Below are 26,537 nucleotides of genomic sequence, written 5' to 3' on the forward strand. Positions count from 1 at the left end.
CAGGGAATCATATGTTCAAGGATAACATGGGCTGTATTTCAAGATCCTGACTCAGAAAATCAGAGGGGTGGGGGAGAGAGGAGAGAATCAGAGAGGAGGTGGGGAGGGGGGCGAAATGGGAACCATCAAGTTCTTCAGGGAAGGCCGAGCTGAACTTGAAGATGCCCTGCTCCTTCCTTGCTGTGACTTTGGTCAAATTCCCAGATCTTGCCACACTGCCAAGATGTCTATCCCAGAGTGTACAGCAGGACGCTGCTCACATGCCCAGTCCCTCCAGCCTTTCCTTCCTGCCCACCCTGTGGTCCCTCCTGAGCAAGCACCCTGGGCTCCTGTAATGTGACAGAGCTGGTTGTGCAAGTCCCAGAGCGGGGCCAAGACAGCTCCGTCTTCCCAGGGAGTGATGGAGGTGATGCTTCTCCTACTTAGTGTCTTTGAAGTCCAGGCTGTGGCCAGCAGGGCCATTGAGTAGGGTGACCTGGGTAGGGCTTCCTCCTGCTTTTATCAGTAGGAAAGTGGTAAGGCAGCCACCCACCACCACTTCCAATGGCCCTAACTCCAGCCTGCCTCTGCTTCTTCCACTCTCCAGTGGCCCCTGAGGCCCTGCACAGGCAAGACTCTAGAAACTTTCAAACCTCATAGGCCTGACTGGAGCTCTGTCCTGTGTTCTCAGGAGCATAGCTGCCTTGCTCCCCTCCACATGCAGAGCTCCTGAGGGCTGGGCCTCCTTAGTTATCCTCACACTCCTGTGCCTGCCTCAGCTAGGGATATAGTCAGTCTGTGCTAAGCTCCACCCCAGCACTGCAGATATCTGGCATAGTGGAGCATGCCTGTAACCCCAGCATCTGGGAGGCAGAGGCAGGAGGATCAGAAATTTTAGGTCATCCTCAGCTATAGGGAGTTCGAGGCCAGCCTCAGCTACATGAAACACCATCTTTAAAAAATAAGTATTTGTTGAATTCATAATCTTATCAATAAGGTCAAAGCTTAGTTGTTCTCCTGGAGGAGACAAGTATTCTCCAAAATTGAACCCAGGGTCTTGCATGCGACCTGTGGGCATCCTTCCATGGCGCCATACCCTAGACCCCAAGAATTCATCACTGTTTTCCTTTAATGGTTTCTGAAGGACTAAACACACATATTTTCAACTAATTGACCCACTTTAAATGCACAAACCTTTGATTTTTAGTAAAATGTACAGCTGTCCAGTGACCACCACATTTGAAATTGAGATTCTTTCCGTCATAACCCTGTGACAGTCACAGCCACCAAGCAGGCGAGGCTGCCTGGCCAGCAAGCCCCAGGGAGCCACCTGACTCCCTCTTCCACCCCAGGACTGAGGTCACAGGCATGTGCACCGTGCCCGGCTTTCCTACCTGGTTTTGGGAATCAAACTCAGGTCCTCACGCTCGTTAGGTAACTACTTCTCCTACTGAGCTATCTCCAAAGCCTGGAGACTGTGTTCAAGGTCCTCCTTAGATACATAGAGTGTTCAAAGCCAGCCTGGGCTACACGAGGCCCTGGCTCAAGAAGAAAATAAGAAAAGAAAAGAAACTGCCAAGCCGTAAGCAGGGAGGCAGCACCCCTGTGCATTCTCTCTTGCCTTGTATGAGGGTTCCAACTTCCTGTACTGCTCTAGCCCTGTGCATGAGCTGGGTTTGTTTTGTTTTGATTTGATTTGGTTTCATGAGACAGTTCCTTGTAGCTCAGGCTAGCCTTGAACTCGCTGTGTAGCAGAAGATGACCTTGAACTCCTGATCCTCCGGCCTCCACCTCCTGGTCACAGGTATACACCACCAGCTGTTGTACCCAGCTGTTGTACCCAATAGTTGTCCTTATTTATTTTTTAAATTACATTTTAAAATTGGAGGTGGAGCATGAAAGGGAGGTCAACTACCATCTCATGTGTAGGAAAGACAGCAACATTCAGGGGTCGGTTCTCTCTTCCCACCACGTGGGTCCCGGGGATCGAACTCAAGTCTTCAGGCTTGGCAGCAGCACCTTTATCAGAGGAGCCTTCTTGCCACACTGGTTGTCTGTTTTTCAACATTCATCCGAACCCGCGGGGAGTCCCTCTCTCGTTGTGATTTTAATTTTGCTTTCTCTGATGACAAATGGTGTTGAGTGTCTTTTGCTTTACTCATTGGCCATTTGTTTATCTTGTTTGGTGAAATATTTATTAAAGCCTTTTGCCCGTTTTTAATTGGCTTATTTGTCTTGCTTTTGAGTCACAGGAGCCTGGATTTTTTTTTCTGCCAAAGCTACAATCTCATAATTGCTTTGGGGAGCAGAGAGTTTATTTGTTGGAAAAGCAGATTTGTGTTTAAATCTTGGCTTGGCCACTTTGAGGACGTGGGGTTCCCTGAGAGTCCCCTGAGTTCTGGTTCTTGTCTTCCCTTCCGCTGAGCAGGGTAAGAATGTTCTGGAAAGAGCGTGAAACCTGACAGTTTCAATGACACAAGTGAGGTGTCTGGAGTGTGCTCAGCTTTTGCTTGCAGATGTGTTTAGAGGAACTGTACTGAGCTGGGAGCTGGGGACAGAGGAAGAGCAGAGTCCCTGTCCTCACCTGGCTAGCCCACAAGGCTGGAGGCATCGAACACACAGTATCAAAATAAAACAGGGTAAATGCATCATGTAACATCAGGAAAATACGATAAGGTATAAGGGCAGAGGTATGGGGCCTTCTTAGAAGGTTCTAGAATGTAGGAGCCCATCTGGGTGTAACTGCATATCCAAACTGACAGAGGCTTAAACCACACTGAAGTTTATTTGCCTCCCCCCCAACCCCCCCGCCGTGTGTGTGTGTGTGTGTGTGTGTGTGTGTGTGTGTGTGTGTGTGTGTGTGTGTGGGTGTGTGTATGTAATACCTCTATAGGCCAGAAGAAGGCATCAGATCCCCTAGAGCTGGAGTTATAGGAGCCGTCCAACATGGGTACTGGGAGCCCAACCCAGGTCCTCTAGAAGAGCAGCCATCGCTCTATAACCACTGAGCCATCTCTCCAGCCCTCTCAAGCTCTTTCTATCTCACTCATCACCAGGGCTCTGCTCCTCCAGGTCAACCTGGCTGTGCCTCCTGGGTGCACTCACTCGGACTCATCACCTTCTCCTCAGAGCAGGCTGCCGGAAGGATCACTTGGAAGAGGTCACAGGTCCTTCCAGCCACCTTCACACTTCGCTGGCCAGCGATTACTGGAATAGCCTGGATTCGGGCAGGGTGGGAGGCTGACTTCACGCTGCTGCTTAGCAGTTTGTTCAGCTGACACTCAGGGGTTCTATCGCTTCAGGTTAAAAAGGGGGTGCTGGGAGTTGGCAGTCCTTCTTACAGAGGAACTGAGTTCAGTTCCTAGCACCCATGTTGGACAGATCACAATAGTCTGTAGCCCCAGCCCCACAGAATCTGACCCCTCTAGCCTTTTGGGGCACCTGCACACACAGACACACACACTACATCTTTTTTTTTTAAAAAGAAAGGAAAGGTATCATGTTTTATCCATGGCTTCTCTAAGAAGAAGCCATTGAATGAACGCCCAAGAGAAGCGAAGGAGGGAGCCATGCAAGATTTTAGAGTAACAACATTCCCAACAGAAAACAGAGGGGTTCCAGAGTCCGTGAATCAGGAGCAAGTGTGGAGCACTGGAGGGAAAGCCAGGTCCAGCAACGCCTGTGTCTCCATGAGGTGATGGGTTGACTGACTTGTATGCTGGGGACTCAGGTGCCAGTCATACCCTCTTCATGGGCTCTGCCTAGACAGATAGATACACACAGGCTCCCTTGCCCCGTTCCCTGGCCTAAGCTTGCTGTTGCTGCTTCTTCACACACAAGACACCCAGCAGGGGTTCAGCATGTCAAGCTCCAATAGCAACAACCCTATCATCTTCAAAGTGCCGCACACTTTTCCATTAGTGGCGCCCAGGCTCCTGGGGCTGCTTTGTGCAGCGAGGGAGCTTTTTTCCCAGCCCTAAGGTAAGCTTGTGCCTCTCCCATCGGGGAGGCTGAAGTGTTCTGAAACCCTTCAGAGACGCCTTGGGGATCCCTGTGGCCTATCCCTGAGGCTCATATCTCCACAGGGAGCCTCACCCTGGGAGATACTCAGCAAACCCAGCTGGGGCCCAGCTTTGCCTCTAAGTCTTGCTTCCCTGAAGGCATCCCTGACTCTCCACCCACAGGTCCCATGCTGCCAAAGACAGCTGTGAACACAGCCCAAGACAAATCCCAAGCTTACTTAAGACATTGTAAGGATTCTTTTCGCAGTTTTATTTTCTAATTTAATCATGCACTTCTCAGGCCTGAACTCTGTTAATGACAATATCATGTTGTGATGTCAAAAGGTTAGAGGAGCCTGCTGGGGGACAGTCAAGAGCGGGGGCCCAAGCACCAGGCTGCCTGAGCTCGGATCCCAGCCTGGCTGGTCCTACGGGGATTTGTCCTATTGGGCCAGGCTCTTGGTACTCCAGCTTCTGTGTCTTCCTCTGCTCAATGCAAGAATTCCAAGCACAAGGGATTCTGGGAGATTAAGGGCTCCGGGTACCTGGCACAGGTGTTCAGCCCTAGAGAATGGTGTTATTCTACCAACCAGCTCCTTGTTAAGGTTAATCCTGCCACAGCCTCTCCCTTGGCCCCCCGAAAGCCAGGGGAGTCTGCAAGGTCTCCCTGTGACATCATCATCCCACTGCAAGCCTGCCCGTGGCCTGCTTGGGGTTTGACACCTTCCTTCACTCATTACCACATTTTCCTCTCGCTCTGTTGTCCAGCTACTCAACTTTCCTCACCTTAATAACTCACACTCCTGGCCAGGTGTGGTGGTGCAGGTGGGCCGCCCCAACTCTGGAGGGGTGAAGGTAGAAGAATTCTCTGCTAACCTTAGTTACACGGTTAGACCTTGCTTAATGCACTCCTACCACAGGGCCTTTGCACATCCATCTAAGAGGGAGCCACTCGGTGGTCGAGCATTTGCCTGGCATAGATGAGGGACTAGACTTGATCTCTGGCCAAACAAAGCAACAGCAACAACAATAAAGAGTAAGACATGTCACATAAAATGGAGATGCCAGTTAGTCTCTGCCAGAGTTTGACACTGTGCTGTGGCCTACAGGATAGGTCACCCCCTGCAAGGTTGAGACTAGGTTCTCCTCCAGCTGTGGGGGTGATGCAGCTGCCAGCTCACAAAGGAGCTCAGGCTACTGCCTAGTTTGGGAAGGCTCTTCTCTTGCTCTAGCTGGGGACCACTCTGCGGGGCCATCCCAGAACCACAGCCCCCAAGGGGTGTGCTGGGACTGCTGAGAAATCAGAGCTATAACTCGGCTCATCCTCCTGCCCAGGTCTGCCTCCTCCTCTCTTCCCTTGGCTTAAAACAATTACTGGTATTTTCCAGTAAATTCTCTGTATCCCCACAGGAAGTCAGAGAGGATGTTAAACAGTGAAAATTAAATTATGAAGGCATTGTGTTCAATAGATCACATTTGCAAGGAGGCAGAGTCAGGTCCAAATCCAGGTTCTCTGACCCTGAGGCTAAACAATATTCCACTTGAAGCTCCTATCCTGTTTTCCTCCCTGGAGCAGCATTGTGAAGCCTACCTGGGGCTGTTCCCTCAGGGAAGCAGGCCTCTGATGAAAGACTGGTTGCCCCTGGGCTGCAGAGCTCCACCAAGGCTGGACCCAAGTCCATTTCACTTATGAATTATCTTTGTGGCCCGAGGATAGCAGTCAGCACATTTGGTGAATGGGTCCATGAATGGTTTGGATGGATAGATAGATGGATGGATGGGTGGGTGGATGATGGATGGATGGATGGATGGATGGATGAACGATGGGTGGATGATGGATAGGTGAATGAGTGGATGGATGGATGGATAGATGACAGATGGATGGATGGGTGGGTGGATGGATGGATGATGGATAGGTGAAAGAGTGGATGGATGGATGGATAGATGACAGATAGATGGATGGATGGGTGGGTGGGTGGATGGATGAATGGATGGATGGATAGATGGATGGATGGATGGATGGATGGGTGGATGGACAGATGGATGGATGGATGAGTAGATGGATGGACAGGCAGATGGATGATGGATAGATTGATGAATGAATGAATTCTATATCTGTGCTACACACATGGTCCCAGAGAGCAAAGGTGGTATCCACTCTGCATCTTCAGAGTTCTGCAAGTGTATGCAGGGAAGTCATCAAACACTCACTGAACTGAAACCGACCACCTCTGTAGTGTGTCCCCAGCTACTGCCCATGGGTCTGCTTTCACAAGCAGGTGAAAGAACACTTCCATCTTCTCCAATGCTGCTCTGGGAACCTTCTGTTCTTGAAGGCCTTGTGTAGACAAGTGTTCTTCCATCCTTCCACCCTGGAGCAGTTTGGGGGTGGATTCTCTCTGCACTCCACTGTGTGTTCAAGTCACTGTGCCTAAGAAGGGTCCTGTCCTGCTTCCTTTCCTTCCCAAGGCCCAGCTAAGCCACTGACCTTGTGGGGGTGGGAATCCCATCAGAGTCATTGCTGCAGCCACACAGAGATGCACAAGTGCAGGTGCTCACCTGCAGGCCAGCACTTCAGGGCTGGGGAACTTTGGAGGTCAGCCTGACTGACGTGTGGAAGCCAGATGTGTGAGAGGCCAAGATGGAAACGGGGCTTGGGAGTGGGAGTTGGCAAGATATCCTTGCTTCCCTGAGGGGAACTAATGACAGGAGTCCTGGGCAGAGGGATAGCTCTTCCGTGTACATGTGTACTATGTGTGTTTGGATTAGTATGTAGATGTGCATGTCTGTGTGTGCATATGTCAAGGCCAGAGACCTTCCTCCATCTCTCTCAGCGACCCTGATGTTCTCTGACCGGTGAAACTGACTGGCCATTGGACTCCAGCAGTTACCTGTCTTTCCCTCCTCTCAGCGTTGGGGTTACAGATGTGTGCTGCCATGCTCTGCCATTTACGTGGACGCTAGGAATTCAAACTCAGGTCTTCCTGCTCTTTACCCACGGAGTTATCTTGCTAGCCCTAAAGGGTACCTTAATGTCATTCCTGGGCATCTCTGACACAGTGGCTTAAAACAGCACGTGACTATAGAATCCCCAGGGGGCACACAGAAAGTTCACACTGTAGTTGTGATGAGGTCTTGATTAAGCTCTGGGGACCTTTCTGTCGCCCCTCATTTCATTTTTCTTTCTTTTCTTTCATCAGAGATGGACTTGGAACTCAGGGCCTTATGTATGTTAGGCAAGTGCTCTAACCATTGAGCTACACCCAAACCCCATCTTTATTTCAGATGACACTCCATCAGACCTGAAAAGACCCAGTTCTCCCACCAGCACACGCACACACAGAGTCACTCTTCCCCCTTTTATGTGCAGTGCCCATACACACCCAACCCACCATTGTGTTGACCTACTCCGCATTCACAACTGATCCCATGGGAATCCATCACCGGTACATTGACTTACAGATAGAAACTGCAGCCAATGTGGAAACAGTTGGACCCTACAACCTCAGGAGGTGAGTAAGAGGGTCAATGTCCATTATAGCTCGGGGAACTCCCACGCAACCAGACTGCTGCCCCCAGCCCCCAACACAACTGTTCCGTACAGATGGCAGAGGCATCCACACCCAGCCTCCCTCTGCCCTCCTCTAGCCCACAGAGACAAAAGGAGATTATGTGTCTGGAAGGTTCCAGAAAAGCAGTCTGGCCCAGTGACAGCCTCCAGCTAAGACACAGCAAGAAAAACTGGTTCTACAGGCTGCTGTGGCTGGCCACCATCCCGTCCAGCCTGAGCTCAGCCACAGAAAGGCCAGGGCCAGATGCCCAGGCTTGGGGGTGACAGGTCAGCAGGAGTTCAGTCTGCTGCTGTAGAGGGGCCACAGTCCTCAGACACGTCTAGGTTTTCCTCTTTTTCCTCCATATCATTTAGCTCTTTGGAGCCTCAGTTTCCCTACCTAAGAACAATCCTAGCATATGGCCCTGAGAATTGTTGTTCAGGATTGAGAGAGGTGGGGAGCACAAAGGCTGGTTATGATTTTCCTTGTTTGCACTGATAGTTTTGTTTTTTGTTTTTTGTTTTTTGTTTTTACAATACTCAAAAGGAGCAGATTCTAGAATTGGAAGACCAATGTAGCCCCTTAGGGGAACGGTCACAGGGAGCAGAACCAGGGGCCCCAGCAGCGGAAAGTCTGGACACCTTCCTGGGATTGCCCCCACTGTCCCTGGCAGGATCCAGCTGCAGGGCGTGCAGGCAAGGGGGTCAGCGGGGAAGAGCTAACTCCCCACTCACCTCACAGATCGGGAGGAGGAGACAAAAGCCACTTGATGTGAAGCATGAGTCACTTTCCTGACACAGAAGCCCGCTTTTGCTTTTGAAGCAAAGGACAGGTAATCTTGAGTTTGGGGATTTCCAGTCTTCAGATCTCCGCGGCCCTCCTAGGAACACTTGGCTTTGTTGTTGTTTGTTGTTGTTGTTGTTGTTGTTGTTGGTGGTGGTGGTGGTGGTGTGTGTGTGTGTGTGTGTGTGTGTGTGTGTGTGTGTGTGTGTGGTTCCTGGGGAGCTATCCCCCTGGTATTTTGAGTCAGTGTCTCGCTGGAACCTGGCACTCTCTGAGCAGGCTAGGCTGGCAAGCCAGGTATCCTCCTGTCCCTGCTTTCCTACTACCGGGGACACAGGTGGCCACCCCCACACCCAGCTTTTACTTGGGTGCTGGGGATCGAAGCCAGGTCCTCACCCCCACATGGCAAGCACATCACTAGCTAAACCGTCTCCCGGGCTCTTCTGTTGTGCTCTCGGCCTCCTCTGACATCCAACTCTGTACAACAGCCTTGCCCCTCGCACCCCCTGGAATGACTTTTAAAAAGAACACATTGCTGACTCAGAGACCCCAGCAAATCTTTCACGTCCTGCATCCCTGCCACAGACACGCACCTTCACCCTGCTGTGGCTGCTGCTGCTCTCGCTCCTCCCGGGATATCCTTCCTCCGTGATCCCTGCGCAAAGCAGAGTGTCCCAGAGTCAGGGCCAGGTGCTCCCTTTGTCTGGGACCTTCCTGCCCTCCCTCTGGATCCTGCTCTGGGGACACAGGCTCCAGCCTTTGAGAAACTAAAGGGATCAGAGGTCTCTCTCCTGGGCTCTTCACACCCATGGCCAAGGTGATTGTTAAAGGGTTTCTTGGCCTGGCTTCAATCCCTCATCTGTTTATTCAGCGAATGCTCATCAAATACCCGCTAGGAGTTAGGTCCTGCCTGTGGGCGTGGCCTACCTGGCTCTGTGTGGCTTCCTCTGCCTCTTCCTCAGTTCCTCCTGAGGAAGGCACCTGGAAGATGAGTCCCACAGGAGGAGAGCCGTTTGGAAGCCCAGCTCCTCCACCTCCTGGGAAGGACCCAGACGACGTCTCTTTGGTCTTGGGTCATTTCCCTTTGTGAAGCTAGGGAGTGCCTATCTGGAGGATGGGGCAGAAACCAAGGGCAGATCCATCCCAGAGCACATGGGGAATGAGGACCTCCTGCAAGTGAGGCCTGCAGGGTCCTGGAGCAATGGTCCTGGCAGACACACTGGCTTGGCCATGGTCTCTGTTCTCTCACCAGCAGTACCAGGGTTGTTGGGCTGTCTGAGGTCCCTCCAACGAGGGGGCACTGAACGAGGGATCATGGTCTAAACTGTCCCTTTTCCATGGAGCCATTACTTCTCTGGTCTCCTGCCAACTCTTGGTGGCTGCTGAGGAGACCACCAGACCTGGTGTTTTCTGGAATGTTCCAAACAAAAAAATTAGTGTTCTGTCTCTCTCTCTCTGTCTCTCTCTCTCTGTCTCTCTGTCTCTCTCTCTCTTCGTGTGTGTGTGTGTGTGTGTGTGTGTGTGTGTGTGTGTGGGGTTTGTGCGCATTCTGACATGTATGTGGTGCCTGACATGTGTGTGGTGGTCAGAAGTTTGCATCCGGTATCTTTCTCCATTGCTCTCCACCATAGTCCTGGAGGCAAGGTCTCTCACTGAACCTGGAGCTCACTGATTGGCTACACTGGCCAGCCAGGGATTCTCTTGTCTTCCCTACCCCAGTGCTGGGATTGTAGACGCACTCGCCCATGGGCTTTGCTTTCTACAAAGGGAAGTTCTAGGGACCAAACTCAGAGCGAGGGGGCACCTCACAGACTGAGCTGTCTCCTCAGACTCTTCTCTTGGTTCGCACCTCCATCTTTCTTGCTTCAAGTGCCATTGTTCACTTGGTTCCACATCACTCCGCCCAGTTAGGAATTAATTCTGATCTCTTCTATAGGGACCCATAAACCCGAATCATGCCTCAGAGCCTTGGTACAAACAGACCTGGTTTGGAAGGGCCTCATGCATCCCTTAAAATCATCGCCCCACCCCCAGAGAATTGCATATCAATCCAGAAGCTTCTGCAAGCAACAAGCTCGATGCCTCAGTGACTAGGTCAACAGCAGGCTATCTGGACTGGGGATGCAAAGGTGGGTGGGTGGGACTAACCTGTTACCAGGGCAAGAGAGAGAGGGAGAGAAACAGAGAAAAACAACGGTCTCTCCCTTCATGGACTCAGCCACCTGGTCGCTTCTGCTTGTCCCTTTCAGGCTGTGACTCAGCCAAATGCCTCTTGTCCAGCTGCAAAGGAGCCTGGGAAGTAGTTTTTCTGGTTGTTCAGGAAAATCCAACTGAACCATACATAACTGAATGGACCCTTGTCCTGTGTCCACTATAGGCCTGTCAACAGGATTAACCAACAAAGGATGTAAAGTCCTAAGCTCAGTGCCTGGCACATAGTAGGTATTCAGCAAAGTTGATAGCTCTCTTTGACTTCCTCCATCACCAGTACCAGATCCCCAAGGGACCAGGTCCCCAAGGGGTCAGGCCCCTCTGCAGCCTGCTGCCTCCTGACTGAATGCAGGGTTCTGCTGTTTAGCACAGGCCCAGCGTCTAGGCTGTTTCCCCTGCAGCCCGTATTCCTCTACTCACTCTTCCCAGTCTTGGCTGGAGTCACCCTCTCTACCTTCTGCCCCCTGCACTTTCCCTCTGCAAAGCCTTGGTTTACACTGGACTGGAGCAGCTCTGGTGGGCTGTGCTATGTTAACACCATGTAGGGCACAGAAAGTCTTTGCTTCTCTGGCCGTTGCTGCCTCCCCACCCCTCCACAGGATGCTGGAGCCCAAAAGGCACGGTATCCTTAACTCACTGTAGCAGCAACATTAGAAGCAAGTCTCACTGGCTCCATTTTAGAGATGGAGAAATAGAGGCCCCGGGGTCACAATGCAGTGCTTCTAAACTTATTTGGCCTTTTCTTGCAGAAATAAAATCCAAAATTCATACTTCAAACCATGCCGCCCTTCTCAGGAGCCATCTGACATGGATTACTCAAGAGCTCAGTGTGTGCCTGCCTTTAGCACAGGGTTGGAACCTTCCAGAATTGCTCCCCAAATCTTCTATGAGCATTCATCTTTCCAGCCATGTCCCAACCCCTAAGGACATACTCAGAGTGACTGGGGGCCGGGACTAAGTGCAGAACTCTTGCCCTGGTGTGAGGCCCTAAGGACAAAACTGAATTTCAAGTCTGGGTTTTGCAAATGTGAGTGGGAGATCTGGGGAGGCGCCCCATGAGTAGAGAAATGGCCCGTGTGGTGGCAGAGACAATGGGACAGTAAACAGATGAGCTTGGCTGAAGCAGAACGGGTGTTTGGAGACAGTGACAAATGAGGCCAGGACATCACAGGGACTGGAGAGAATGGGCCAGCCATTTCGATTTGATTGGAGAGGCTTTGGGGAGCCCCAGGACGTTCTGCAGCCGGCTTGTGGCAGAAAGGGCATGTTAGAGCCGAAGAGAGACGACCTAAGAGGTCCGGGAGGACAGCCAGGCACAGGGCGCTCTCTGCAGCTGACCAGCATGGCAGGGCTGGAGGCACCAGGGGTACAGTAGAGGAAGGACAGTAACTGGACTGGGTGTGACAGACAGACAGTGCCTTAGCAAGCCAGATTCGGCCACCTGCTCCTCATAAGCCAACTAAAGCAGCCAAATTAATAGTGAAAACAGAAAAAAGAGACTTATTCAATATGGCCACATCGGGAAGAGGGACAAAGACATCCAATAACATCCCCAAGTCCATCTTTGGGGTCCAGATGTGAGGTTCATTGCTGTGGGATGTCCTGTATGTTGTGAATATATGTTGCTATGATTGATTGATAAATAAAACACTGATTGGCCAGTAGCCAGGCAGGAAGTATAGGATAGGTGGGACAAACAGAGAAGAGGGGCTGGGAGGTGGAAGCTGGAAGAGACGCCAGCCTGCCGTCCATGGAGCAGCATGTAAAGGCAGCAGGTAAAGTCACAGAACACGTGGTGACATATAAATTAATAGAAATGAGTTAATTTAGGATAGAAGAACCAGATAACAAGAAGACTGCCACGGCCATACAGTTTGTAAGCAATATAAGTCTCTGTGTTGAGTCTGAGTGGCTGTGGGACTGGCGGGTGAGAGAGATTTGTCCTGACCATGGGCCAGGCAGGACTGGAAAAAAACTTCAGCTACAGTTCATGTTTAAGTAGAGGCCAAGGTTGTGCACATCTGAGGAGTCCAGCGTAGTGGGTAGCTATTCCAGCTTTGATCTGGAAGTTCCAACCCCCACTGAGACTTCGGCAACTGTTACGCCAACAAGGCGGGGCCAAGGGAGGCGCCTGGAGACCGGAGATCTGGATGGGGCAGCGGTTCCGGGACCCTGGACGGTGGAGGTGGGCCAAGTAGAGCTCCAGAGAACACCGCTGGACTGCCATACACCTTCCCCAGACCCCGCGACCTACCTATCCCTTAATTTGTAAGTTACGCCTTTAAATAAATCTCCCTTTAACTACGTGGAGTGGCCTTAATAATTTCACCAATAGTCCAGGTCAAGCTGTGGTCCCGCCCGCCATTGACCTGTTGTTGCCTCTCCTGTAAGGCAGTCAAACAAGTTGCAAAACTCTTTCCAGGAAGAAAACTTTCCTCTCTAGCTGGCCCAAGCTTTAGGCTCTCTCTTCTCCCCGCCTGAAGTTCCAAGGAACCTCAGGCTCCACTGTTTGAATAGTTTGATAGCCAGAGTGAGAACATGGTGTCTCTTTAGATCAGCTCTGTCCCTGCTGGGAGGTGACAAGACCGAGATGCCAGGAGGAGGCAACCCTGCTGGGAACAAGTCCGTAGTCCTGGAAGGCTCACGGCTTGCCTCCCAAACCTGCCAGGTGTTTACTGTGCAACTCTGGGCAAGCGATCTGCCCACAGCCTGTGTCCGAGTTTGTTCTTTTGAAATACAGCTCATCCTGCCTTCTGGGCAAGTGCAAAGATTCATGAAACTCCACATGAAGCCCTGTCCAGGACATCTGCAAGCACAGGCCTGGGTACTGCTCTTCTGACCCATCACCTACCTGAGGCTGCTTATCTACTGCCTGCCTGGCGCCATGAGTCATCGCAGCCAGACTGTTTCCTGAAAAACAACTCCATGAAATGGGGAACATCACAGCTATTTGGGGGACAGAAAAACACTGAGGCACAGGGGACCCTTTCAGCACCATCAGCAGTTACTGATGTGGGGCGGAGGAGGGGGATGGACATAGCTCAGTGGATAGAGTATTTACCTAGCATTCGGGAAGCCCAAGGTTTGCTCCCCAGCACCACATAAGCAACACCTGAGAGGTAGCAGCAGATGGATCAGAAGTTTAAGGCCATTCTTGGCTGTTTAGCCAGTTTGAGACAAATTTGGACTAAATAATACCCCATGTAGAAAGGCGGTGGGGTGGGGGAGGGCAGGGGAGGAGGGAGGGAGGGAGGGAGGGAGTGAGGAAGGAAGGAAGGAAGGAAGGAAGGAAGGAAGGAAGGAAGGAAGGAAGGAAGAAAGGATGGGAGAAAGGAAGGATGGGAGAAAGAAAGGATGGGAAGAAGGTAGGAGAGGAGGAAGAAAAAAGAAGGAAGGATGGAAGGAAGAAGGGAGGGAGGGAGGAAGGAAGGAAGAAAGGAAATGGGACTGGAGAGATGGCTCAGTGGTTAAGAGTCCTGGCTGCTTTCCTGAGGACCAGAGTTCAGTTTCCAGCATCCACATGAGGCAGCTCACAGCCACCATCTGGTACTCCAGCTTCAGCGGCTTCAACATTTTTGGCCTCTGAAGGTACCTGCACTCACATACACATATAAACACATGCATCTACACATAATTAAAAATATGATTAACAATAAAGAGAGGGACTGCAGTGATGGTTCAGAGGTTAAGCACTGGCTGCTTTTCCAGAAGACGGAGATTTGGTTCCTGGCACCCACAGGGCAGCTCACAGCCATCTGTAATTCAAGTTCCGGGTGATCTACTGTCCTCTTCCGGCTTTCACAGTCACCAGACTTGCATATGCATGTGGTATACACACACACACACACACACACACACACACACACACACACACACGTGGAGAAGCATCTACGCACTTTAAGTAATTTAAAAGTCATAATAATAAATAAATCTAAAAGGAAATAGACCGTACAAGAACTCAACTATCCAGGGAGCCACCGACTCAGGATGACAACACAGCTGCTCTCCAAATCCAGGGTTGTGCAGCTGATTTTCAAGGTCATGGTGACCTGGGCATCTGTCTGAGTACGTCTGGTCCCTCCCTAGACTCATTCAGGGTCTAATATGAAGACTCTGGATTTGGGCGACTATGGTGGGACCCAAGCCCCTCATGCTAACCAGCTCCTAGGTCATGCTGTTTGGGTCAAATGGCAAGAATTTTTCAAGAATGGCTTATGGGATGGTTTATTCGTCAGTGGACTAGGTAAATCTGCAACCTGGCGGGGCTGTTGGGAGCTGGAGGAGGTGACATCTGCAGCTCCTCCAAGCACGGAGCCAGAACGGTGGAAGGAACCCGGTGAACGCTACTATGGCTGCTGTTGGTAGTGTGACTGTAGGCTCCTAGCCCACAGTGAAGGGGGCTCTTGGCCATGGAGGAAGGCCTTGCCGACTCAGGCTCCCACCTCAGGAGGCTTCCTGCCTTCACCTCCTTCCACCCCAGGAAGAAAACACCAGGATACAGGCTGCCATCTCCTATGGCAACCATGAATTTTACATTCACTTTCCCCATCAAATTCACAGGCACACCTGCCCTTATTTTATTTCCTAAATCCAAACAGCAGAGTCCTTCACGCCAAGCCTTCGAAACTGTTTCCAGGCCAGGGTGCCTTTCACCAACTGTAGCATGCCTTGTCCTTTCCTGAGTCCTGGTGCCACTGCCTCTGATCTGTGCTCACCTGGGACATAGGCAGCCCACAGTCCGTATGGGTGGTGGGTTTGAGGTCAAAGAGGAGACAAACTTCCACATAGACCTTGAATGAGGAGGCACCCTTGTCTCCTAGGAGCCTCAACATCTTCATCTCTAAAATGGGTTGATAAGGCCTGGAATGATGGCTCAGTTGGCATGGTGCTTGCTGAATAAACACGTGGGCTTGAGTTGAGATCCCCACCACCCAAGTAAAAAGCCAGGCACAGTGGCCTGCATCTATCATCCCACTGAATGTCTGTAAGTGAATGTGGGTGTGAGACTGAGTGGGGGTACAAGTGTGTGAGTGCATGAGTGTGTGATGGTGTGTGGCAGTGAGAGTTATGATGGATCACAGCGCATGAGAGAGACCAGTTGTGTGTGATTGTATGTGTGATTTTGTGTGGGAGAGTGGCAGTATAAACGGGAAGGTATGAGCAAGTATTGTATGAGCGCATTACATGTACGTGTATGAGAGTGTGATTTTGTGGGAGTGTGCATGAGTGTGTCAAAGTATGTCAGTAGTGGCTGTGTCCCTGAATTCCAGTGCCTGCTAAACCAGACTATACCCTCTGGGCCTCAGTCTCCCCACTGGCCAAACAAGGATCAACTCATCTTTGACTTTGCACCCCAAAGGTCTTCCCTCATGTGTGTGGGCACACTGAGGCACATTAAGAGGGTGCATGCCTTCTGTCTTCTGTGTTTCCCCAATGTCCTCTCTCCTCATTCTCCACACTGACCTTCCTCAGCCCTGTGCTCTCCATTCAGTGTTTCATCTACCATGGCCACCAGGGTTGTGACCTCCACCTTGGGAAACTGAGCCGGGCTCAGAAGGGGCCCACAGGATGAAAAGCTGACCACCCAGGATGGGTCTGTTGATCTGTGTGGCATCCATCTGAGGGCTCTGCCCTCCCCTGGGGCCACCATGAGAGTTCTCAGTTTATCCTGCCTGAGCACGCAGGAGACCAGATTGGTGGCGGCCAGGCACATCCACAGAAGCCCGATATAGACTTCCAATTATCTTTTAATTTCACCTCTGTCTTCATTTGTTCATTTCGGTTTTCTCTACACAGAGACTTAAAAAAAAAACTATAATTTATGGCATTTAGATAGTATTTGTTCACCTGCAGATGGGATGAGACCTGGGTTGGAGCCTGAGCTAGAATCCTAACACCCTGGAAGGGAGGTGCTGCCTCCAGGGACCCCAGAGTCTCCTTTCTTCTGCCGTCTCTGTATGAATCGCGGCTCCCGACCTTCCCGATACGCAATGGTCAGCCCTGGCTTCCCCTCTCCCTCTGTGCTCTGACCTCCCTGGGGGCCCCCACAGTAGGCACGCCCCCTCATCTTGAGGACTGACAGACTCTCTTCTTGTGGCTGCATTCTCTGTTCTGGTGGCCTCCTGCAACAGAGGAACAATAAACCCACATTGCAAACATTCACAAGTAGACTGCTGAGGGGGGAGACCACCATTTTCTGTCTCTCAGAGGGGTCTGTGAGCATCAGCTCTCATCTGACCGGAAGCCCACCTGCTTCAGCTGATGTCCCTTTCCTTGCTGGGTCTAGTCCACTAGGTCCAGGTCCAGGGGTCCACTAGGAGTCAGTCCTGCAGAAGACAGACACCTTGCTCTGGGGCCTTTGGCTATAATAAAGACTGGGAGAAGAGACTGAGGAAGGAAAAGCCAGTTTGGAAGGATGGAGCCCACAGTAAGGTGGCCGGCCATGGAAGGACCCAGGAAGGCCTGGAGTTTGACTGAATCTGAATAGTTGGAAAGATTCCCCACCTACAAAGATAAGGAGACCTGGCCTGCAAGAGTTGACAAAGCTCGGCATACTAGGCAGCAATCAGGATACAACACAGAAGGGTAAACTGAGGCTGTGGAGTAGAGCATTACACAGATAAGGGTCTGCTAGGGGGTAGGGATCCTAGGAGGCCAGCAAATGGCTCCCTGGGTAAAAGCTCTCAGCCAAGCCTGGCCAACTGAGTTCAGTCCTCAGGATTTACACGGTGGGAGGAGAGAAAGGACTCCTGAGGTTGGATTCTGACCATCAGGTGCATGCTATGGCGTGTACACACACACACACACACACACACACACACACACACACACACACACCACAAACACACTCACTATAACAAAAGCCCTCAGAACCAAGTTCCTGGGCCCTCAAAGCGGATCCTATTTTCGCTTTCCAGTCAGAAAACAACATTTAAAAAGTGGAGCGTGTGCAAAGAGCATCTAGGCAGCCCAGCCACCTGAGTCCTGGGCACGGAGGAAGGGTTATGCAGAGCGGGGCTGGGCCCCAGCCTTGCTCACTGACTTGGTAACTCCTTGCAGCTGAGACCTCTGCACACACCCTTGAGGACCCTGAGACGACCCTCGTGTGCGCGTGTGCGTGGAGGATAGGAACAGCTGAGACTCACAGAGCTTTAGCAACATGGGGCTTCACGCATGTTAACTACAGCCCGAGGAGGTACACATGCTGCCACGCTCCCTCCCCCATCAGATAGGGAAATGGAGGCACAGAGAAGTAGTTACTTGCCTAAGGTCACACAGCTGGTGAATAGCAAACTCGGGCAGTTTGGGTCCAGGGTCCCCAGTGCTGATGTTAAGGTGGGTATGGGTTGGGAGTTGAGGGGTGTCAGTCCTCCACGGGCCTCTTTCCCTATGAGGTTGGCTCATCATGAAGAAGAGGGTGTGTTTGTAGGGTCTGACTTTATCTGGGTGCTAATGCGCTGTATTTCCTGGGCTGCTTCAGCAAAGCTGGTTTCCCGTCAACTTGTCAGACACAGAGGAGGACAGAGGCGGTCAACAGCCCGGTCAGGTGGCTTGGCTGCTGGCCCAGGCTCAGCCTCCCCCACTGCTTCCTCGCTTGGCCAGTTAAACGCTGACCTCTCTGTTGGGGACCATCCCTACTCGCCCAGTACCTGTGACTCCACCTGCCCCCCAGGAACCACCACCGAAGCCGCCCCAAGCCTCCAACCTAAGGATTTGCAAAAGAGAAAACAGCAGTGCTCACACACAAAGACCAACAGCACACGCTTCCAGGTATCCAGTGATAAATCTGAGAGCCGGCTTCCTCTTCGGATCCCTGCTGGACACTCCGAATGCCCTCCGGCTGTGGCAGGAGGCTGATCTCAAGCTCAGCCTCTGGTTAGGAACCCCTCCCCCTTTCAGGGAAGGATCGAAAGAGGCCAGCAGGGACCTCAGCCATCCCTCACCCCAGTGCCACCTCAGCCAACTCAAAGTCACCTCTGCTCCAGCAACTCAGCTGGCCAGAACCGGCTAGGGCCTCCCTCCCACTCCGCAGCAGGATCCAGGAACTTGGCCCTATTGGGCAATCATTAATCGGATTCTTGGCATTCCTCTGCCCCTGGCCAGCATGCTTCCCACCAGAGCCGGAGCAGACACTCAGGACTGGCATTCGGACATGCAGCTGGCCAGCAGGCTGGTGCTGTCCGCAGCTGCGCTGCTCCTGGTAACGGCGGCTTACAAACTCTACAAGTCCAGGCCTGCCCCTGCCGGGCAAGCGGGGAGAAATAACAAGAGCCACAAAGCGGAAGATGAAGCGGAGGGCTCGGGGCGAGCTGCCTTCCAGGGGGCTCCTCCAGGGACCCCGCCAAGGGGGCCAAGACGCAGGAAGGCCAGCAAGGGGCCTGGGACCCCACTGGACCACAGCTTGGAGGACCCAGGAGACTCCTGCCAACTGGTCGCCTCCAGATCTGGGGAGTCCACAAGAAAAGGCTCTGATGAGAATCAGAGAGGGCAGAGCCCAGATTCTCAGCAGGTGCCTCCACCCTGCAGTGGTCAGGAAGCCGGAACAGCTGTTAGAGGTAAGCCCAACCCTCCCCACCTCCCTCATCTGGGCTGTGAACCTACAAGCTCCCCAGCCAGACTTTCTCCAGAAGTGGGCGGCAGCTGTGTGGGTGACAAGCTCTCTCCATGGCCAGACGGCAGACCCCCAGAGCAAACAGGGTCTAGAGACCCAGGAGCCCCCAACTGTTGCACTGATCCCACAGTGGTCAGCCGTGACATGAACCAGAGATGGGTCTTCACCCATGTGACAGGGGTCAGCAGGGGAGAGGCTGGGACCATCCAGGCTGCTGCAGACATGGGCCTGGCCACACAGCAGCAGGAAGGAGCCACCAATGCCTCCTACACCTTCTCATCTGTGGCCCGGATCCGGATGGAGGAGAATATTATACAGAAGGCCAAGGGACCAGGGCCTGAGCTGAAGGGCAGAGTATATGACTACTTTGTGGAGTCCACATCGAAGGCTGTCTCCAGGCCGCTGGTCCCCTGCACAGCAGCTCTGGCTGATGCTCCATCCCCTGGGTCTGGGCCAGAGCCCCTGGTCACAGGAGCAGACTCCAGAGGCCAAGCTGATAATACAGAGGATGCAGCTGAGGTAGTGCCAACCCCCTCTGCACCAGGCTTCAGCAGAAAGGTGAGTCTCTTGCAGATCGCTGAGAATCCAGAGCTCCAACTGCAGCCTGAAGGCTTCAGGACGCCCCCTCCTGCCCACCTGGACCAGAAAGCCCAGATCAATTCAGCCTGCAGCCACGGGGAGCCCCATGTGCAGCTTGTAGCTGGGACCAATTTCTTCCACATCCAGCTCACCCCTGCTTCAGCCCAGGATGTCCGCCTGGACCTGGGCAACTGCTATGAGGTGCTGACCTTGGCCAAGAGGCAGGGCCTTGAGGCCCTGAAGGAAGCAGCCTACAAGGTGATGAGTGATAACTACCTCCAGGTCCTCCGCAACACAGACATCTATGGGGGCCTGAGTGGGGCAGAACGGGAACTGATCCTCCAGCGACGGTTTCGTGGCCACAAATGCCTGGTGGTGGCCGATGTGTGTCCCCAGGAAGACAGTGGCCGCCTCTGTTGCTATGACAATGTGCAGGATGCCTGGCACCTGCTGGCTCAGCTGCCCATGGAGGCCATGTCCCGGGGCTGTTCTGTCTGTACTCTGTTCAATTATCTGTTTGTGGTGTCTGGCTGCCAAGGACCTGGGGGCCAACCCTCCAACCGGGTCTTCTGCTACAACCCCCTGACTGAAATCTGGAGTGAGGTATGCCCATTGAATCAGGCCCGGCCGCACTGCCGGCTGGTGGCCCTGGAGGGGCACCTCTATGCCATTGGAGGTGAGTGTCTGAACACAGTGGAGCGTTATGACCCTCGAGTGGACCGCTGGACCTTTGCTCCACCACTCCCCAATGACACATTTGCCCTGGCACACACAGCCACGGTGTGCGCCAAGGAGATCTTTGTCACTGGGGGCAGCCTACGCTACTTGCTGCTCCGGTTCTCAACCCAGGAGCAGCGTTGGTGGGCCGGCCCCACGGGGGGCAGCAAGGACCGCACAGCTGAGATGGTGGCTGTCAATGGCTTTCTCTACCGTTTTGACCTCAACCGCAGCCTGGGCATCAGCGTGTACCGCTGCAGCGCCAGCACCCGCCTCTGGTATGAGTGCGCCACATACCGCTTGCCTTACCCCGATGCCTTCCAGTGCGCCGTGGTGGATGATCATATATACTGTGTGGGACGCAGGCACATGCTCTGCTTCCTGGCCGACCACATCTCGCCCAGGTTTGTGCCTAAGGAGCTACAGGGTTTCCCTGCTCCGCGGGGCACCCTGCTGCCTGCCGTCCTGACCCTGCCTGTCCCTGATGTGCCCCAGACCCCTGTCTAGCAGCCCCTCTGCTGGGCTCCATCGGGATGCAGCAAAATTCTCCGCCCATCACTCTGGGTAAGAGGTGGGCAGGAACTCGGCCGTGGGGTGGAAAGTTATCTCTCCTCCACCACAGGCTACAGGGCCTTGGAGGATTCTTCAACCCCCACAGTCCGCAGGAATGCTACAACAGCGAAGTCAGGGCCCAGCATTCCAGGACAGCGGGTGTGACAACGGCTTGAGTGACTGACCAGCACTGTCCTGCAAATCAGAACTCCTGGCGGGGGCTATTTGAGGACCCCACTGGAACTCAGGGCCATAGTCTTATCCTAATCACAGTTCCAGGTGCCAGGGGACTCCCCAGGGGGCCCCTCAAGCGCTTAGCTTTCTGTGACCACATTCCTAAGCCTTGGGGCCCACCTTTGCAGCTTCTAGAACAACTGAAGGAGGAGGTTTGGGCAGGAGCAGGAAGGAGCTCAGGATAGCCCCGAGATTCAGCCAGAAGGACCGGCTAAAGCAGAAGGCACCCACAGGGACGCCTGTGTGCAGAACATATTGACCAAGGACCACTTTTCTTTCTTGGTTACCTCAAGTTCCGTGTGCTGGGAGGAAGAGAAGCATCCATCTCAGCAGGAGTTCTGTTTGAATATTAGTCATTGCACCGCTGAGGTCTTGGGAGACAGGGTACTGATGTGGTTCCAGACTCCCTTTTTCCAGACCACAGCCATGCCCTAGACTACCACCTGATCACAACACTCTCCCCAGAGTTCAGAATCCTCTCTGCCTGCTGGCCAGGACGGCCACCACTATTCATCTCGACAGCATGGCCTTCTCTGTGTCTGGTAGCCATCTTGTCTGCTTTGTCAGATGGGAAGGAACGGGGAGAAGAAGCAGGTCCAGGATGGAGCTAAGGAGATGGAAGGCCCCAGTGGAACATCCAGGCTCTCAATCTTTTACATCCGAGGAGACCCAGTTCCAGGAAGAAAGACAGAGAGCCTGGTCCAACCTTTCACACCACTGTGCCCTTGTTCCATTCTGGGGGAAACAAAGACGTTGGGAAGAAAGCAGTGATGTTCTTGGAACCAGGCAGGAACCACGAGGTGTGAGTCACAGTTGGGCGGGCCTGACAAGTGGGAGAATATCACTTGGACCCTTTGCCCCTTTAAAGTCCTCCACAGATCCCACTGATGGCCAAGCAGACCCATGGGCGGCCACGCAGCTGCTGGAACTGAGGCTGGGGGGCTTTTTGGAAGATGCAGGGTTAGAATGTAGAACAAGGAGGAGGTTAGCATGGAAATGAGAAAAGAGCTTTTGTTGGACCACGCAAGGCGACTATCCCTGGCCAAGGGCCTGGGAGGAGGAAGCAGCTGAGTGATTCTTGAATTGAAAGCTAAGTAAGGAAGGCTGTCTGGGCCACGGTGGGTTGCCAGGGAAGGAACTTTGCCAAGGCCATGTTGATACTCAGGCATCAACCTCTGAGGAACATTGGGATGCCAGGAGGGATGGCTTCAGTAAAAAGAGTCAAAGATGTTGTGGGATATTTGTACACTGTGTGAAAATGTATTGCTGTGATTGGTGTCATAAAAAGCTGAACAGCCAATAGCTAGGAAAGAGGTATAGGTGGGACTTTTGGCAGAGAGAGAATTCTGGGAAGAAGGCAGGATTGTTAGTCAGTGGAAGCAGCATGGGCAGTATAGAGAGATGAGGTAACAAGCCACGCAGCAGAATGTAGATTAAAATAAATGGGTTAATTTAAATTATAAGAGCTAGTGGGACAAGCCTATGCCAAGGCCAAATTTCATAATTAATAATAAGTTTCCTTGTCATTATTTGTGAGCTGGCAGCCCAAAGAAAAAAATCTGATTACAAAAGGGGGCATTGGCGTGGTGGTGCCAGGCTGAGGCAAGGTGCTTTGGGAAGAGACCTCCAGATCCCAGGCACAAGCGAGCCCAGGTCTGAGGGCAGCCTCTGACAATGAGCCAGACAGAAGACAAGACCCCAGCCAAGCTGAGTAGGGTCTGGGATAGGTTCTAGGCCTAAGAGAGGGAACACACTAGGGAAGCTTCCAGAAGCCTATGGTGCGCCAATGGAACCAGGCAAGTATTCCAACGAAGTTGCAAAAAAAAAAAAAAAAAAAAAGCAGGGGGGTTCTAGACCCAGTGAATGGTGAGTGTGGTCTTTATAGAGAGAGGGGCTGTTGAGATTGGGCTGTTGTGTTTCCCTTGTGCTCATGTGGCAGACATCATCAATCAATTCCTACACCTTCTCTTGATGAGTCCTTACAATGACCTCAGAACTGTTCCAAACAGAAACCCAGCAGTGGTGGCTGATAGGTCAGAGCTGGCATGCCATCACTGGCTTGCTGAGGAGCTGGTTTGGGGGATGGAAATGGTTACAGTAGAGCCAAGTAACCCAGGGAACTCAGCAGAGGCACGGTGGTCTGAGTTCACTCGTGAAGTGAACACATGCAGGCTGTTTGGGGCAGGCACTACTCTGTGGCTGGGGGAACAGAGTTCCAGTGGAGGAGAGCAGGCTGACTCATAGACCAAGCACAGGAAGAGAGACACTGAACTCAGCAAATGTAACCGCTAAGACAAGGGCAAAGCAAGGAAAGTGCTTGTTTGGGCCTCCTGATGAGATGGTATCTGCGGAGGGAGATGCACGGAGCAGGAAGGGAAAGGGTTTTGTCACTAAGGCTGGGGAACAGGGCTGCTTCCGAGGAAGACCATCTCAGATTGATCTGGCTCCGTCTCTGCTCTCTAGGAGAGAAGCTGACTTGGTGGCTGGAGCCGGCATAATTACCGGGGAGTCACAGGTACCATGTCCATGTCTGCAGCTGGGGGCAGCCTACTGGCATCTGCTTCCCGTGGGCTCAGAGTCTAGGCTGCCCACTTGACTTTGGGGAATAGCCTGGGGTCTGCCGGCCTCCTGGCCTCGGCTTCCGGATGGCCGAAGTGTCAGCTGGTTCTCTGAGGGCCGTCTGTCTTGCTTTTTTTCTAACAGGAGTTCTTACTGCTTTGGGGGAGGAAAAAATGACGTTCGGGTTATTTTCCACTTTAAACTAGTCCATGTCACTTTATAGAAAAATAAATAAATAGACAATTGGAAGATAGAGAAGTGTATAAGAAAACTCTCAATCCTGCCACCCAAAGACATCTCCTGCTGCGGTGCGTGTCCCTCGGGTCTCTTGCTTCTGTTTGTGTGTTTTGTTTGGCTTGGTTTTTGCTCGGGTGTGTTTGTGCTGAACATACAATTCTGTTGCTTCCTTCTGCACACGGCGTTTTCAGAATAAGCATCTTCCGTGTTATTACAAACCCTTGGTAAACATCATTTCAATAGTCACAGAATATTCCACCGAGTGAATGGATCACGCTCTATTTAAACATGCCCCCCTCCCTTTGGGCCTGTGGATTTGTACCCCCTGTTGATTTCTTTTTCTATCATAAATAAAATGGCCTTTGTTTTCTCACTCTTCTCTGAGGGCTCTACCAAAACCAGAAGAGACAGGTCAAGTCCTATCTGGAAGTGTGTGGCTGCCGAAACGAACAGCCTCGAGCGTTTACCTGGAATTGGGGCTTCACCCCTTTTGAACTGCAGGGCCCACAGCTGACCTTGGTGATGCCCCGTGAGAAAAATCAAAGCTGACTGGTGAGAAGGAGTGGCCCAGGCATCCTTCATACAGAGTTCTCAGTGAAATGACATTGTCAACATTGCACACGCTTGTGTACACAGCTCCTCACTACCACAGCCCCATTGACTGGTGAGAAAATGGAGCTCAGAGAACTTAAGGAAATATCTTCCCTCGAGGCAGAATCAGAAGACTTTTCATTTCTTTAAAGTACACTAGAGGAGCTGAGAGTGTGGCTTGGTCGAGTGCTTGCCTGGCAGGCGTGAAGCCCTGGGTTACATCTCCAACAGTGCATAAACCGGGTGTGGTGGGACCACATCTATAAACTTTGCACTCAGGAGGTGAAGACAGGAGAATATGAAGTTCAAGGTCATCCTTGACTATCTAGTAAGTTTGAGGTCAGTCCGGGGTTCTTGAGACCCTGTCTCAAAACCCCAAACAAACAAGTGTGCTGGACACCAGCCCCACCTCTGGGATTTTTCTAACCTTGCTTTACCCATGCCAATCAATCATGCTCTGTTTATGAACCTTCAACTCCAAAGAGATTCTCTTCATTCTCTCAATGCCTACATCTGCAAAGCAGGTTTGACCCCACCAAGCTCAAGGGGACGATGTGAGACCAAGACTACTCCCTGTTAAGCCAACAGCCCAGGAACAGCTCCAGAACATGCCCCAGAAGAACCCCCAGCTCTCCTGTAGAATCCAACTGGACAAGGGGCCCCCCACCCCACCCCACCCCACCCCACCCCACCCCACCCTGTGTGTTCCACTCCCTTGCTCAGTGCCTGGGCCTCTGGTCTGTGATTTCTCGAGATGAAAGGTAGATGTCCTATTTTTAGGGTATCTGGGTTTCAGGCACGTAAGCACCTGCTCTGCTCAGGCAGGGAGGGGAGTTCAGGACCAACCTGCTTTGCTGATTGGTGGTTACCCAGGCCAGAACACTGCCATTTTCTTTGGATAACTTAGAGTGCAGAGCGTCAACCCTCCAGCTCCAAGTGGAGGGGCACCTTTCCCTTACAGGTTGGGAGTAACCACTCCTTGGGAAGAAGAGGGCACACCCTGGCCGGAAGAGACTCAGACACAGGCATCTGGAGCTTCCTGCCTTTGTCAACCTTACCTGGAAGGGCCCTGTGGCTCTGCCTCGCCCCCAGAGTCCCCTGCAGCTGAAGCTCCACTTGGAAGCAGCCCCTAGGCAGACGTGAGGCTGCGGCAGAAAGAAGAAGATGAAACCAGGGCAGGAGGCACCTTCAGGGAGCTGGGGAACAGAAGAAAAGGACAGCCTGGAGGGAAGACTCCGCAAACAGCTCCCAGCCTCGGGTCCTTTGAAAAGTGAGAAGCGGGTCAAAATAAAACAAAAAATGAGACAGTGACCGAGTCTGGGCTGCCTTTTTTGTGAGAAAAGAGATGGAAACACCAGCATTCTCAGCCCCAGGGCTCTGCAGATGCACAGTAGAGATGGAAGCTGCCATCCCTCACTGACGCCAAGGTAGGGTACGTGGCTTGGCTACCATCTTCACGTCCCAGAGGAAAATGGGGATGGGATAATGCACCAAAAAGATTTTTTTTAAAAAAAGAAATTAGTATTTAAACCAGTCATGGTAGCACAGGTCTATAATCTCAGCACTTAGGTTGTGTGAGGGGAGGGGTAATTCAAGACCAGCCTGGGATACATAACAAGTTTTAGGCTAGCCTGGGCTACGTGAGACCTTGTTTTATTTAAGTGATTTAAAAAAAAAGAAATTGGGTTTAATAAATATATGTTAGTATAGACTCAAGCACAAGGTTTAAGAGAAGGAAAAAGGCCCGCCCACAGGAAGGAAGTAAGAGCCACTCAGGGCAAAGGTGTGAGCTTCAGTAAGACGCGCACTTCATTGTCTTTGCAGAGTTATATGCAGGTGACTCCTGCGAGACAACAGTCCACAAAGTAAACTCAGTCGCTCAGGGATTCGGGCAGGCAGGGTACATTCACATAAACAAGGTCTGATCTGAGA

General features: G+C 52.2%; 1 protein-coding gene and 1 long non-coding RNA gene across 2 annotated transcripts; one reads left to right on the forward strand and one right to left on the reverse strand.

Annotated features, from left to right (window-relative positions):
- Window positions 1-16,254: 16,254 nt before the first annotated feature.
- Window positions 16,255-18,493, reverse strand: LOC128097230 (uncharacterized). Its single transcript, XR_008213812.1, has 3 exons — window positions 18,267-18,493; window positions 16,775-16,851; window positions 16,255-16,647 (listed from the first exon to the last, which is right to left on the reverse strand). It is a non-coding gene; the product is annotated as an uncharacterized LOC128097230 (long non-coding RNA).
- Window positions 18,494-18,502: 9 nt separating this feature from the next.
- Klhdc7a (kelch domain containing 7A) lies at window positions 18,503-25,916 on the forward strand. Its single transcript, XM_052717585.1, has 2 exons — window positions 18,503-22,018; window positions 24,400-25,916. Exon 1 carries the CDS (start codon window positions 18,630-18,632, stop codon window positions 20,937-20,939), a length of 2,310 nt encoding a protein of 769 aa, XP_052573545.1. The 5' UTR covers window positions 18,503-18,629; the 3' UTR covers window positions 20,940-22,018; window positions 24,400-25,916.
- The last annotated feature ends 621 nt before the right edge of the window (window positions 25,917-26,537 follow it).

The sequence above is a fragment of the Peromyscus californicus genome, unplaced genomic scaffold (genome assembly GCF_007827085.1).
Source record: "Peromyscus californicus insignis strain IS unplaced genomic scaffold, ASM782708v3 Scaffold_5__1_contigs__length_169319896, whole genome shotgun sequence".
Classification (NCBI taxonomy): Eukaryota; Metazoa; Chordata; class Mammalia; order Rodentia; family Cricetidae; genus Peromyscus; species Peromyscus californicus.

Coding starts and splice junctions, on each gene's coding strand:
- Klhdc7a (XM_052717585.1), top strand. CDS start 18,630: ATGCTTCCCACCAGAGCCGGAGCAGACACTCAGGACTGGCATTCGGAC.